The 15,206-nt window shown below is 36.5% G+C and overlaps 1 protein-coding gene across 4 annotated transcripts in view; it reads left to right on the top strand.

Moving 5' to 3' along the window:
- Nucleotides 1-1,418: 1,418 nt before the first annotated feature.
- The window catches only part of LOC127850449 (ATP-binding cassette sub-family A member 2-like), a 101,642-nt gene continuing 87,854 nt past the window's right edge, over nt 1,419-15,206 (top strand). For 2 of the 4 annotated variants that reach the window (XM_052383481.1, XM_052383479.1), the window contains exons 1-2: nt 1,419-1,526; nt 11,115-11,210. In XM_052383481.1, the coding sequence (XP_052239441.1) occupies nt 1,524-1,526; nt 11,115-11,210 (99 nt within the window). In that variant the 5' untranslated portion in view covers nt 1,419-1,523. The other 2 variants (XM_052383482.1, XM_052383483.1) reach the window with 2 other exon arrangements.

The following is a 15,206-nucleotide window of genomic DNA, read 5'->3' as shown; positions in this document are numbered from 1 at the left end:
AACTATAGGGAACGTTCGCTGTAACTGAACGCACTACAGGTTCACGATAAACACGATTTCTCGATAAATAGTCCAGTACAAGTAGCACAGCTAGTGTTACTAAAAATAGATCATCGACACGTATCAAAGTTATTTAGAATAAAGTTTTTTACAATAAGTCTCTCACCTCTATATTAAAAAAATCAGTATGATATATCCTTTCATATTTCACACAACTTAAATTATTCTCTATAATTCGCAATTCACAGTTTAAATCACTTTTTTCTCCGCAAAATATAAACAAACTTCAATCAATCAAGGGAAATCACGGTGTTCCTTAACGGCTGGATAGTAGTTCTCTATACTGGATATGTGGGGATTCCTCCAGGTACCCCCCCCCCCCCACATACACACACGACAAAATTCGACACCAAAATTTAAAATTTTACAGTAACAACTAAATAGCTGGAAATTGCAGCTATAATTAAAATATCGCCCCAACTTTTGTGAGTCTAGAAAGTTCGTTAGGTAAGAGAGCTAAGACACACTTCGGGTCTACACATAATACAGCCTCGGGTCTACACATAATACAGCCTCGGGCCTACACATAATACAGCCACGGGTCTACACATAATACAGCCTCGGGTCTACACATAATACAGCCTCGGGTCTACACATAATACAGCCTCGGGCCTACACATAATACAGCCTCGGGCCTACACATAATACAGCCTCGGGCCTACACATAATACAGCCTCGGGCCTACACATAATACAGCCTCGGGCCTACACATAATACAGCCTCGGGCCTACACACAATACAGCCTCGGGCCTTCACATAATACAGCCTCGGGCCTTCACATAATACAGCCTCGGGTCTACACATAATACAGCCTCGGGTCTACACATAATACAGCCACGGGTCTACACATAATACAGCCTCTGGTCTACACATAATACAGCCTCGGGCCTACACACAATACAGCCTCGGGCCTACACACAATACAGCCTCGGGCCTTCACATAATACAGCCTCGGGTCTACACATAATACAGCCTCGGGTCTACACATAATACAGCCTCGGGTCTACACATAATACAGCCTCGGGTCTACACATAATACAGCCTCGGGTCTACACATAATACAGCCTCGGGTCTACACATAATACAGCCTCGGGTCTACACATAATACAGCCTCGGGTCTACACATAATACAGCCTCGGGTCTACACATAATACAGCCTCGGGTCTACACATAATACAGCCTCGGGTCTACACATAATACAGCCTCGGGTCTACACATAAAACAGCCTAAGGCTCGGATAGACCTCATGCACTTCCAGATGCACGCACACTGGCCAGAAATGTAAGCGGACCTCCGCGCGACAAGCAACACTCGTGACGTCAATGCGCGCGATCGGATAAAAACAGAGATCAATTCATGGTAAACACCGTGACGGAGCATGTTTAAATCAAAGTAGAAGCAAGTTCAGATGGGCTTCTATAAATGAATGATATTTTGTGGATGTATATGATCTATGAATTGAAATGGTAAGCTGTACTGTATAATGTATAACCGGTATTTATTTTATGCTTTCCGGTGGTTTAAAACTGATATTTTACTGTTTTTAACAGTGAAAAATAACAGTTAAAAATAATGATAATGCAAACAATCTTATATTTACTGTGAAATGACGTCATTTTTTCGACGAAATGAAATAAACGTTTAAAAAAGCATAAAATAAAAAGAAAATTTGTTGGATTCGATGGAATATCGATTTTAATTCACTCGTGATCATTAAAAAAATATTTTTTCACTTCTGGCTGCGCCACTCGTGAAAATATTATTTATATGATCACTCGTGAAATAAAATCGACATGCCATCGAATCAAACAAATATCCTCTCTATGCTTCATAAAGATGTTTTTTAGTTATTATTTAGTTATTATAAAAAAGGCCATCGTTTATAAAAATAGGATTGATGTATACTATTGAAGTGCCAAACATTTTTTGTTATGGTTGACACTTAGAGTTAACAGAACAAAGTTTGAAAGCTCTTAAGACAGATAATGCAAGGGAAGTGCGCAATACAAATATAGATATATGTACATGAATACAATACGCGTATAAACGAAAAACATAAGTACATAACTGTATTTGGTACATATTGCGTGAAATCGAGTAACAAATCAGTTGCAGAAACATAAACTTCATAAATGAGTCTCGCCCTTAGAAAACTGGTGTTTAATGCATGTGCTTAACCCATTTATGCCTAGCTTCTAGAAAAAAGGACTTTGCAAACAGCGCATGATGCGGCGTCTCATCTGGGTCTGCGCTGTTTGCTTAAAGGAATTTATGTAAGAAATATTCTTAATATAGAAATAAATATACTAGAAATCCCTAATTTTGGAAATAAATTGATCCAATTTAGAAGGATGGGAGAGTCCATTAGGCTCAAATGGGTTAAAGTATCATCCAACATTGGCACGTGCATACCGCACAGGCTTATCAGGGACGACACTTTCCGCTGTGTCCGGTGAAGCAAGTCACTTCTTAGCGAACATCCATTTTAGGCGGAACGGGTATTCCCTGACAAGGCTATGCAGACTGCACAGGCTTATCTGAAACGACACATTTTGCACATGCATTAGTTTCCTCAAAGCGAGGCAGATTTTGTATCACTTTACTCGTGCAGCCGTGTATAACTACATAGCCTTACAATACACGTTTCAAAACATACCCTCCAGTTAAACCAGCGCAATTGAACCAAAGTGTATGTATGTTTTTACAGATTTTATAGCTTTAGAAATAACGTCTGATCATATTACAAATACTGTGTTCTCGTCTATAATAATATGCAAATTATTTCCAGAAAACATATGTCGCGACACCAGGTAATTAAACATGTTTACATATACAAAGAGAATACAGCGCATTAAATTAAACTTCGCGAGAAAAGAACGTACTGCAGTACAGTTTTGTTGTGAATCAGCTCGCTCAAAAGATGAAATATAGATAAATGTATATGTATTTGTCTCTCGATATTAATTGACGAGGAACACTTAATGAAATATTATTGATTTCACAACGACTATACAAATTTGTATGGTTCAAAGAAAAGGTATCCCTGTACGTCGATAATCCAAACTGAGTTGGATAATCAAACTGAAGAAAAAAAGTCGGCCGAAACTGAAACTGAAAGGTAGGTGATTATTTGATCATTTCTGCTAATTTAGTAACTATAAGGACGTAATTGTTCTATACATGTGATAATGAACGTCTGACACACACATGCGTTTTGATTTTTGCAATGATTTAAAAGTTTTCTATTAAAAAACAATAAATTTGTCCTCGGAAAATGCTGATTTTCATGAAATGCGACCTATGTGTTGAATTATTTACACGTTAATTGACAAAAGAGCGAACGAAACTGTAACAGAGATATGCCAAATTATATTATGAATGTTCTTTAAAACTTTACTATTAACACCTAATGTGTTTCTGTGTTAAAATCGTGTGTTTGCAGGACGGGTATACAAGTTTATGAATAAATCCGAACTGATATGAAAATTTCTGTGGATAATAACCAAACGCAAAATGGATAATTTACAAACTGCGATATATTGAACATGTTTTCAAAAGACAGGTTGGATATTATTTTTTGAAAACAACTATTTATAACCAAAAACTAACACGATGTGTATAATGGAATATAAAAATACTTTCAAAGAACATCAACATTCATTATTTGTTATTATTATACTTGTGTTTGTTTACTGAAGACCACATTGTAAAAAATAAATTATTTCTTAATGTGAATTCTTCATGAAATATAGTTATTATTTTTATTATTGTTATTATTAGTATTATTTTCATTATTATTATTATTATTATTATTATTATTATTATTAGTGAAATCAATTTCAACGGAACTTGAATATATATACAATTGAGATAAGAAGCAAAATAAGCATGCGAAATTTGCATTCCACGTACACAAAGATGCCATAAAACGTGTTCCATGTCATTTGGATAGCTTGAAAAGCAGAGAAATTGAACAATGTTCCTACTTATTATTTAATCACTTGATTTAAAGAGATTCGAGTGGAAGCTGCACTTGCCTTGCTGATTCGTGTATTCTTCACCATATTAGAGGTTTCGAATATTATTTGAGGCATTACTGATCTGATTCATTATACGTTATATCAGAAAGATTGCATCGAATTGTACACACATATTTAAGGGGCATATCGAGAGCTAGTATAGCATTTTACTTTCCGATATATATTTACACGTTTAAAAAACATATTTAATGATGTCTCAATACACAGACATAGATATTAAAAATCTTCTGTAAATAATGTATTTTAATAACAATAAAAAAATTCCCCGTGACCCTTTTTCGCCGGCGCGGGAAAATTGAAGTAGTAGTAAAATATTAATAACGAGTGAATTGTACAGTACCCCGCTATGCGCATGCTCACAGACGATAAACGACAGTCACTATTAACGGTATTTTAGCATAGAAAGCTTGCGAGTTCTATATGGCATGACTTTGAACCCTATTGAAACCTTGGTTGGAATAATATTTTTGGACTTTTAACTAGTTTTCTTACCGATTTCATCGATTACGTATTATTCCATCCGATTGTATGTTGATAAAATTTGGAATTTTTGTCATTTTGAATATTTGATACTTCATTATAAAGGGAAATTCCGTCGATTCGCTCCTTTAAACTGGTGGCAAATAGTTTTAGAGCCGGGGCTTTGGCACATAGTATTGTCTTTATTTCGCTACGTGGTAGGACCAGACTGATAGAGGTGTGTGAAAATGCTTATTTATTTTCAACATTTGAATACAGTTTTATGAAATATATATGCTTTTGTTGTCAGAAATTAAATAAGTCTCGAAATATTTTACAAGAGTTTTCATTTTACATAGATCTTTACATAAATACATCTTGCAGTTTGGTCATTATCCATCAACTTCCTAATGTTAGTTTGGAATTATCCATTCACTAGTTAGGTCATTATCCAATCTGTATATTCTTGTCCCAAACAAATACGAATATATTGCGTTTTCGAGCATTTACGCAAATCAAATTTTTTAAAATACATATATGAAAGGTTAATACATAAGTACAAGCATTGAAACATTTAAAACATTCGATTATAATTGTTTTTGGCCTAAAACTTTCGACAATTTTATTTACTTTTTCCAGATTTTCAAACGTATTCATATTATTTCGACGCATTGTTTTTATTTGTTATCGGTTTATTAGCGCATTGTATCCAGCAAATTACATTTTATAAAAAAGAAACGTTTATTATGTCACAACTTACCTCAAATAAATGTGTTCTTACAAATAAATGACTGGAGTCTTTATTTCTGTCGCCATTTTTTTCATTCAGTTTGAATTATCCTACTCAGTTTGGATTATCGACGTACAGGGGGTGGGTATGTGAAAGGGTGAACAACACACACGGACAAACATAGACATATGATAACAAACATCAAGTCTGTACAATATACCGGTAGTGGTTCTTACAAATTGTGTTTTCCTCTCCAAGCGTAAAGCGACATGATATTGTCACGTGATAACGAAGGCGATCGTCCGTCAGAATGGTCCGTAAGACGACAACAGTAACAACAACTATGTATATAGTTACACTATGGTCTTAATTTATGTGCGTAACGTGTCCTCCCAGATTAGCCTGTGTAGAACACAGAGGCTCAATAGGGGCGACACCTTTCGCCTTAACTCTTCCAGTGCTGGAACCGAATTTTGAAGGCCTTTGCAAACAGTTTTGGATCCAGATGAGACGCCACACAACGTGGCGTCTCATCAGGATCCAAACTGTTTGCTATTCTGATAGTATTTTTTGAAAAAAAAATCTAAGAAAATGCTTATTTTAGAAATTCAGCAGACGACATTTTTGCAGACGACAAATTTCCCAGCATGCAAAGGGTTTACTATATTTTCGCTAAGAAGAGACTACCTTTAAACGAAAAAAAACAAACTTAAAAGCGGAATGTCTTGTCCCTGATGAGCGTTTGCGGACTACACAGGCTAATCGAGGACGATTCTAAACGCACATGCATTAAGCCCCGTTTTCCCAGAGCGAGGCTTATATATAGTATTATACTTTTCCTTATTCTAATACTATGCAGCTACTGACGATAAGTGCTGATGTTTGATATACTCGTGTGTACAGTCGGTGATACTCAACGACGTTAAGTGGTTTTGAAATGGTTTTGTTTTGAGTGACTAATATTCAACAAATATACATGTAACATGCACCAGCTTGACACGGCATATAATTGTTTGCCCAAGGTGTAAGGAGCTCAGAATGAAATATTCTAAAGTGACCTTTTCACAGATTTTGGCAGGTATTAAAGTATGTCATTAAATGCTTTAAATTGATAAATGTAAACATTGGAACTAAATATATCCATTAAAAACAAGAATCGCTGAAAACGATGGATGCTCACCTTATGTTCGCTATGAGAAACTGTTACCAACGTGTGACCTTGAGAAAATCTATTATTAGCCTCGATGACCTTTACCTTGACCCCAGTGACCTCAAACCTCATCAAAAGGTAGAGGTCCACGCAAGGTACCTACATGCCAAATATGTAAGAGATCGATAAAATATTGAAGGCGCTATGAGAAACTTAAACAAAAGTGTGACGGAAGGAAGTAAGGAAGGAAGGAAGGACAAACTGGCAAATATATGCTCCCGAAATTTTTCGGGAGCATAAAAGCAAGTACATGTATATTAAAGAAAGTAACCTTCAACTGGGCTCGAACCACTGACACTCGAGAAAAAAAGTCTAGCGTATTTTATAATTAATATACGCAATCCTCGTAATGTCACAAATGATGAGCATTACAACAACACTCTTTAAATTATATAATCGTTTCGAGTTTGTAATGCTTTATAATTTTCAGGTTTTTAAATCGTCAAAAGATGAATAAAATGCATAGTTTAGAGCATGTTAATTTTTCAGTATTATTGTTTCCTCGCAAAGATCATAACTACAACGAATGTCGAGAAATTTAGAATAGACACTAATAACATATAATAATGTACGCTTAGTGATACTGTTTACTATTATGAATTCACCTAACTCTTCATTTACAATTACTATCTGCTGTATATTTTTCTATAATCTTGATAGTTATTACTGTGATGCTAAATACCTTCCTGTTGCATGCACTGTGGACCATGTACTTCTCCGAGTCGATATTATTTATTGTGCAATGTATAATGTTCATGCAATAAAATCTTCAATTGGACTAAACCTGCATGCAGGGTATTATATTGCTGAAATAATTAGTTGATATCGTTGCCTGGTTGCATAAGTGAACAAATATCAATATTGGCAGTTCTTTTGAAGATGATTAGCTGTTGAACTTTCCAAAGGTAACCTGGGAACGCAGCCAGGGATAAATATACCAGCAGGTTGCTGATGTAGACTTGTTGTTGTAGTGATTTACCGCGCCAGCACTGCAGTGTACGTGTATTACAATTATGTTGAACTGGAATTAATACTTGTGAAAAATCGGAATGGGTTTAAACGTAAGTTCCTTTTAATGTTCACATGTTTTATTGTGTTAAATTAAAATATGCTGGATCTCTATGTGAATATATACTGTTTGCAGAACTTGAATGCGCATATACAATACAGTTGATGAGTAACCACGAACAACTGCGCACATGTACCGTTACGCCTTCACTTCACAGAATACATAATAGAGGTTTATACGGTGCATTATTTTGGCGGACGGATACAGAAGAACTTACAATATTGCTTCGTATTTGGGCTGTTTTGTAAGCGCAGTGCTTGGTACACTCGCTTCTAAAGTAGGCGACCTGGGGTTCAATCACCGGTCCAGGAAGCATATGGGTTTGGTTGGTGGTCACCATGCTGGACAGATGGGGTTGCCTCCAATTATATACAATATTGCTTCGTATTTGGGCTGTCATGTAAGCGCAGTGCTTGGTACACTCGCTTCTCAAGTAGGCGACCTGGGGTTCAATCACCGGTCCAGGAAGCATATGGATTTGGTTGGCGGCCACCATGCTGGACAGGTGGGGTTGCCTCCAATTATCCCCCCCACCCACACACACACAAAACAAAACCATCGCAAAATTATAAATCATTCAGTAACAAGTTCAGCCATAATTCAAAATTCTTCACAACTTTCATGAGTCTAGTAAGTTAACCCTTTGCATGCTGGGAAATTTGTCGTCTGCTAAAATGTCGTCTGCTGAATTTCTTAAATAAGCATTTTCTTCGTTTTTTTCCCAAGAATACTATCAGAATAGCAAACAGTTTGGATCCTGATGAGACGCCACGTTCTGTGGCGTCTCATCAGGATCCAAATTGTTTGCAAAGGCCTTCAAAATTCGGTTCCAGCACTGATAGAGTTAATTACGATGGATTGCTGGGGAACAGTCCGGGTACACAAAGAGCATTCTCAGGCGCGGAAAGACCTCATAAACTTCGAAACACACACACACACGGACGCACACACACACGGGCGCACTCTGTAATGTATCGTGCAGCACGCGGCTTTCGCGGTGTCGCATGGGTCGAACGTATATCCGTTTTGACGCATCTGGTTGGCGATATGGTTTGATGTGTTATAAGCTATACATGAAACAAATATTATTAAACTAGATAGTAAAGCACATGTATATGGTGATGGTTAACATAGTTTTGCTTAGTTCTATGCTTGGTGGTTTATTAAAAAGGCTGTTTGTAATATAATCTCCAAGAAGACAGCAGCTTTGTCAGCAGACCAATAAGAAGCAAGGATTTAGGCGTTGGTATATATAACACACTTAGCTATGTTAAGATAATTGGAAATCGATATTGAGCATTATAGATCTATACTAATATACTGTTTAAGAAAAAGTCAATAACGTAGAAGTTTAAGTATTAAAAGTATGGCGCTTTGGTTTACATAATTATGATTTTTCTTTAAAATTCCTTACGCAAGTATGTGGTAGGTGCGTTGAAAGTCAGAAATATCCGCTCGCTACAGCAGTTTATGGCATATGTACGTTAGGTTATATTCCATACGCGTCTGCAACTCGATGTATATCCTGTAATAAAAAAACCCATTTAAACGAGATAAAACTATCGTATAAAACTATTTATGAACTTCCTTGCGGAATTACATAATTTAACCTATATCCCGTCCTCAAATTTAACCTATATTCCAACGAACAAAGAAACTGCCGCCAGCACGAGTTTCTCAAGCGTAAATCAGCTGTTCGTGTAAACAAAGACCACGTGCTGTTCTATAATTAGATTGACGAACTGACGTCATCCAATCAATATTAATGTTAATGTCACGTGATCTCAAAGATGAAAACATGGCGAATGTCGCAGTTTATCATCATATTGTAACATTTTAGGTAAACGTTGTCATTTTGTAATTTATGAGTTGTTTCTTAAAGCAATATAATTCAAATGTGATAAACAATAAGAAGTAATGTTAATAGTGCGATTTTAAAATTTGAAGTTTATTAGTTGTGTAAATAACGGTAAAATAAATGGATTACTGAATGAGTGATTTATTATCTCAAATCCAGTCTAGCGAATTGGTTTTCCATATATAGAACGTGGCAGTTGTGACTGGATTCGGATAATTGTAAGCAGAGTTTACCATTAAGCAATGTTAAGTTTGCAAGTGGAGAGGAAATGTCATCTGATGTGAATACTAGCTGCATTAAGACCAGAATATTTTGATAATTTATATTGGAATTGTTCAGCAAATAGTTGAACAATGCATCTGACTTTATGATAAATGTTTGTCATATTGTTCTGGTCTGCAATGAATATGTGCATGCGAGAACTTCATATCTCTATTTCTGCTACAGATATTCAATCACTACTTCTAGGTCATTATATGAGGTCACTGTTCTAGTCCAATAACTCTGACCTTAATTGAGAGCAGTATGTATGTTATCATTTTTAGAAAAAAAACATAGTCATAAAATCCATCAGTACTTACAACACTGGTCCATTTTATCTACCAATGGCGTTTTCTTTCAGGTATGAAAACTTTATATTGCATGTGATAGGAATTCAATAGATCAGCTTATTTTTTCGCAGAGATTTTTTTTCTCAAATGGAGCTTATATAGTTAGTTTATTAGGGCCATAATATCAACTAAAAATTTCAAAAAATCATGTGCATCTTGTATCGTCTTTATTCAAGGTCTCCAACCAACGCCCATATTTATGATTTGTATAATAATAGAAATTCATTTTTAACCAAAGTCAGGTTATGATTTGCATGCAACAGGGCCATATATATATATGTCTGTAAGTGCTACTGGTATTTAATTAAAAGTATATATATATATATATATGTATATATATATATATATATATATTTATATTATATATGTCTTCCATGGTCTTTATTTAGCCTTGTATGTCATTCACAAAGGCCCGTAACTGTGTCATAACTGTGAGAAGTATTGTATAACCCTTTCCCACTCAGAAGCCAAGTGAAAATAGCCATGTGCAAACAGCATAAAACGAGAACAGCCTGCGAGTAACTCTCAGTCTATTCAGGTTTAATGCTGTTTGCTGCTCATCAGTATCTAAGGGTTGGAATTGAAGTTTTTAAACTTGAATTAAGTAAGAAAGGTCTTTAATTTTATTTTACTTTCTAAGGGACTACAGACATGTCAAAATAAATATCAAAATGGTAAAGGGATAATTGAAATGAAGAACCTTTTTGCACATACTAAACATTTTCAGGTCCATGTTAAATTGTTTTCTTATACATGTGTAATTATGACATATAATGATATTCAATTGAACATTTAGGGTTAGGTGTCCAGGGTCATTTTGTCAGGTGATGGTCAGAAAGTTTACCATACCTGTACATTATGATATCAAAGCCTGACAAAAGCATGTAGTCTTTTTGGGACAGTTCTTGATGTACATGTATTTGCAGAAGGTAGGCTCAAATTTGTTCAGAAGTGAAACAATTTGAGTATAGTTGGTAATTTTTGATTGGTAGCTCACTTCCCATGAATTAATCATGTGATTATAAGAGACGCTCAGGTTTGTGCTCATGGCTGTCAGATCATGTCTGTATGTTTTAGAGAGGTCTGAGTGTGACAGAGCGTGACACGATGGGCTTCCTGCATCAGCTGGGGCTACTGCTCTGGAAGAACTTCACCCTGAAAAAGAGGAGCCCGGTAAGCATCAAATTATATCTGTGCAAACCTTACAAATTTTAACACACACAAACATTCTATATTAACACATGTCGAAGTTTAAAAATCTATAATATTTTGTTTCTGGAAAATGACCTTGAGGCTGACCTGCAGTTTATTGGAATCTCATCTTTTAAGCTCACCTTGACACTATATGCTCTTTGTGAAATTTTCTTTGGCTTTTTGGTGTTATTTGTGTGCATCGTGACTTGTGTGTCAACAGTTGTACATCATGCCTTGTGTGTCAACAGTTGTACTTGGTGACTTGTGTGTCATCTGTTGTACATTATGACCTGTGTGTCATCCATGTACATCATGACTTGTTTGTCATCTGTTGAACATCATGCCTTGTGTGTCATCCGTGGTACATCATGACTTGTGTGCCATCTGTTGTACATCATGACTTGTGTGTCAACAGTTGAACATCATGCCTTGTATGTCATCAATTGTACATTGTGACTTGTGTCATCCATGTACATCATGACTTGTGTGTCATCTGTCGTACATCATGACTTGTGTGTCATCCGTGGTACATCATGACTTGTTTGTCATCTGTTGTACATCATGACCTATGTGTCATTCATGTACATCATGACTTGTGTGTCATCCATTGTAAATCATGACTTGTGTGTCATCAGTTGTCCATCATGACTTGTGTGTCATTAGTTGTACATTGTGACTTGTGTGTCCTCCATTGAACATCATGACTTGTGTGTCATCCATTGTACATTGTGACTTGCGTGTCATCCATTGTACAATTTGACATGTGTGTCATCTGTTGTACATCATGACGTGTGTGTCATCAGTTGTACATCGTGACTTGTGTGTCATCTGTTGTACAACATGACTTGTGTGTCATCAGTTGTACATCGTGATTTGTGTTTCATCTGTTGTACAACATGATTTGTGTGTCATCTGTTGTACAACATGACTTGTGTGTCATCTGTTGTACATCATGACTTGTGTGTCATCCATGGTACATCATGACATGAAATACATGTTGTTGTGTTTTGCTAAAAATACTTTAAAATTAAGAATAAAAGTGATTTCAATATTACATTTAATAAGGTTTAACTTAGAGAACTGGATAGGAGTTAAAAAAAAAGTTGAGACTTATTACAAAAATGAACATTTTTTTTGGAAGCCTACAATTGGGAATGTTAAGGTCTGATTTGGGAAAAATATATATACTTTGTAGCTCACCTGAGCACAATGTGCTCATACTTATTGTGCTCATTGTGAGCTTTTGTGATTGCCGTTTGTGCGGCGTGCTGCGTCAACAGAACAGACAGTTTGTTAAGAAATATACATATGTACATCATCTTTAATACATAGAATTATAAATAAGCAATGTCACGTGTAAGAATATATTAATTGTAACCAAATCAATAATACAATATATATATATATATATATATATATATATATATATATATATATATATATATATATATATATATATATATATAAATATATAAAATATGAAAGGATGGTCCCCCTGCCGAACCACCAAAATTTTAATGAAAAAAAAACACACTGTTGGAGTCAAAAAATATATTATTTTAGGTTTGAACATGAGTGTCCAAAAACTTAGAGGTATTATGGTAATCAAGATAATTTAGAGGCATATTGATGTACATGTATGTTAACACTATGTCTGTGATTCACTTTGCTGGATAGTGTTGCTCAAACACTTACATCTGAATGACTAAGTGACCATAAACTTAGGAATGTCAGCCCTGATCAGTTTTTAGCGCATTTTAGGCCCTTTGTAAGTTTTTTTTCACTACAGAATATTAGTCTTGAAATATTTTGTCACTTTCCGCTAAGACTGGATTTTTGCTTAGCAGAGACTTCCTTTGAACAAATAATTCCAAAAAAGCCTAAAGTGTTTTTACTGATTAGCCAGGGTGGACTGCACAGGCTAATCTGGTATATAGCCAGGGTGGACTGCACAGGCTAATCTGGTATGACATAGCCAGGGTGGACTGCACAGGCTTATCTGGTATGACATAGCCAGGGTGGACTGCACAGGCTTATCTGGTATGACATAGCCAGGGTGGACTGCACAGGCTAATCTGGTATATAGCTAGGGTGGACTGCACAGGCTAATCTGGTATGACATAGCCAGGGTGGACTGCACAGGCTAATCTGGTATGACATAGCCAATGTGGACTGCACAGGCTAATCTGGTATGACATAGCCAGGTTGGACTGCACAGGCTTATCTGGTATGACATAGCCAGGGTGGACTGCACAGGCTAAGCTGGTATGACTAAGCCAGGGTGGACTGCACAGGCTAATCTGGTATGACATAGCAAGGGTGGACTGCACAGGCTAATCTGGTATGACATAGCCAGGGTGGACTGCACAGGCTAAGCTGGTATGACTTAGCCAGGGTGGACTGCACAGGCTAATCTGGTATGACATAGCCAATGTGGACTGCACAGGCTAATCTGGTATGACATAGCCAGGTTGGACTGCACAGGCTAATCTGGTATGACATAGCCAGGGTGGACTGCACAGGTTAATCTGGTATGACATAGCCAGGGTGGACTGCACAGGCTAATCTGGTATGACATAGCCAGGGTGGACTGCACAGGCTAATCTGGTATGACATAGCCAGGGTGGACTGCACAGGCTAATCTGGTATGACATTTTACGCACCTGAATTTCGCCAAGTTTTCCCAGAGTGAGGCTTAATTCTACTTTGTGTGCTCAGCTCTACATGTGTACTCAACTCTACATGTGTACTCAACTCTACATGTGTACTCAGCTCTACATGTGTACTCAACTCTACATGTGTACTCAACTCTACATGTGTACTCAACTCTACATGTGTACTCAACTCTACATGTGTACTCAACTCTACATGTGTACTCAACTCTACATGTGTACTCAACTCTACATGTGTACTCAACTCTACATGTGTACTCAACTCTTCTTTAACCCGTTACCATTTAGATACGTATTTTGAGGCATTTGTAGTCCCTTAGAAAGTTTAATTTAATTAGACCTTTCTTATTAGATTCAAATTTTAAAGGTTTCATTTCCATCCCGTATGATACTGATGAGCAGCAAAGAGCATAAAACCTGAACAGACTGCAAGTTACTCTCAGGCTGTTCTGGTTTTATGCTGTTTGCACATAGCTATTTTCACTTTGCTTCTGAGTGGGAAAGGGTCAACTGCTCTGGGTGTCAATATTGCAGCAGAGTGCCAACTATGACACAAGGTTCAACATTAAAAAAGAAATTAATTGCATTTGCTTGAGTGTCTTACCTGATTAGTCAGTGCAGCCTGCACAGGCTGATCAGGGACAACATTTTCGGCTTTAATGGACGTTTTCGTGTGCTCATGCATTAAGCTCAGTTTTCTCAGAACGCCATTCAATGTGAAACTTCAGTATCTACTGAGCACCTGTCTTACAATGGTTATTTCCAGATGACTACAGTATCTACTGAGCACCTGTCTTACAATGGTTATTTCAAGATGACTACAGTATCTACTGGGCACCTGTCTTACAATGGTTATTTCAAGATGACTACAGTATCTACTGGGCACCTGTCTTACAATGGTTATTTCAAGATGACTACAGTATCTACTGAGCACCTGACTTACAATGGTTATTTATGGATGACTACAGTATCTACTGAGCACCTGACTTACAATGGTTATTTCAAGATGACTACAGTATCTACTGAGCACCTGACTTACAATGGTTATTTATGGATGACTACAGTATCTACTGAGCACCTGTCTTACAATGGTTATTTCAAGATGACTACAGTATCTACTGGGCACCTGTCTTACAATGGTTATTTCAAGATGACTACAGTATCTACTGAGCACCTGTCTTACAATGGTTATTTCAAGATGACTACAGTATCTACTGAGCACCTGTCTTACAATGGTTATTTCAAGATGACTACAGTATCTACTGGGCACCTGTCTTACAATGGTTATTTCAAGATGACTACA

This window comes from Dreissena polymorpha, chromosome 11 (genome assembly GCF_020536995.1).
Source record: "Dreissena polymorpha isolate Duluth1 chromosome 11, UMN_Dpol_1.0, whole genome shotgun sequence".
NCBI classification, from domain to species: Eukaryota; Metazoa; Mollusca; class Bivalvia; order Myida; family Dreissenidae; genus Dreissena; species Dreissena polymorpha.
Note: the sequence above shows the minus strand (reverse complement) of the source record. Positions and strands in the feature narration are given on the sequence as shown.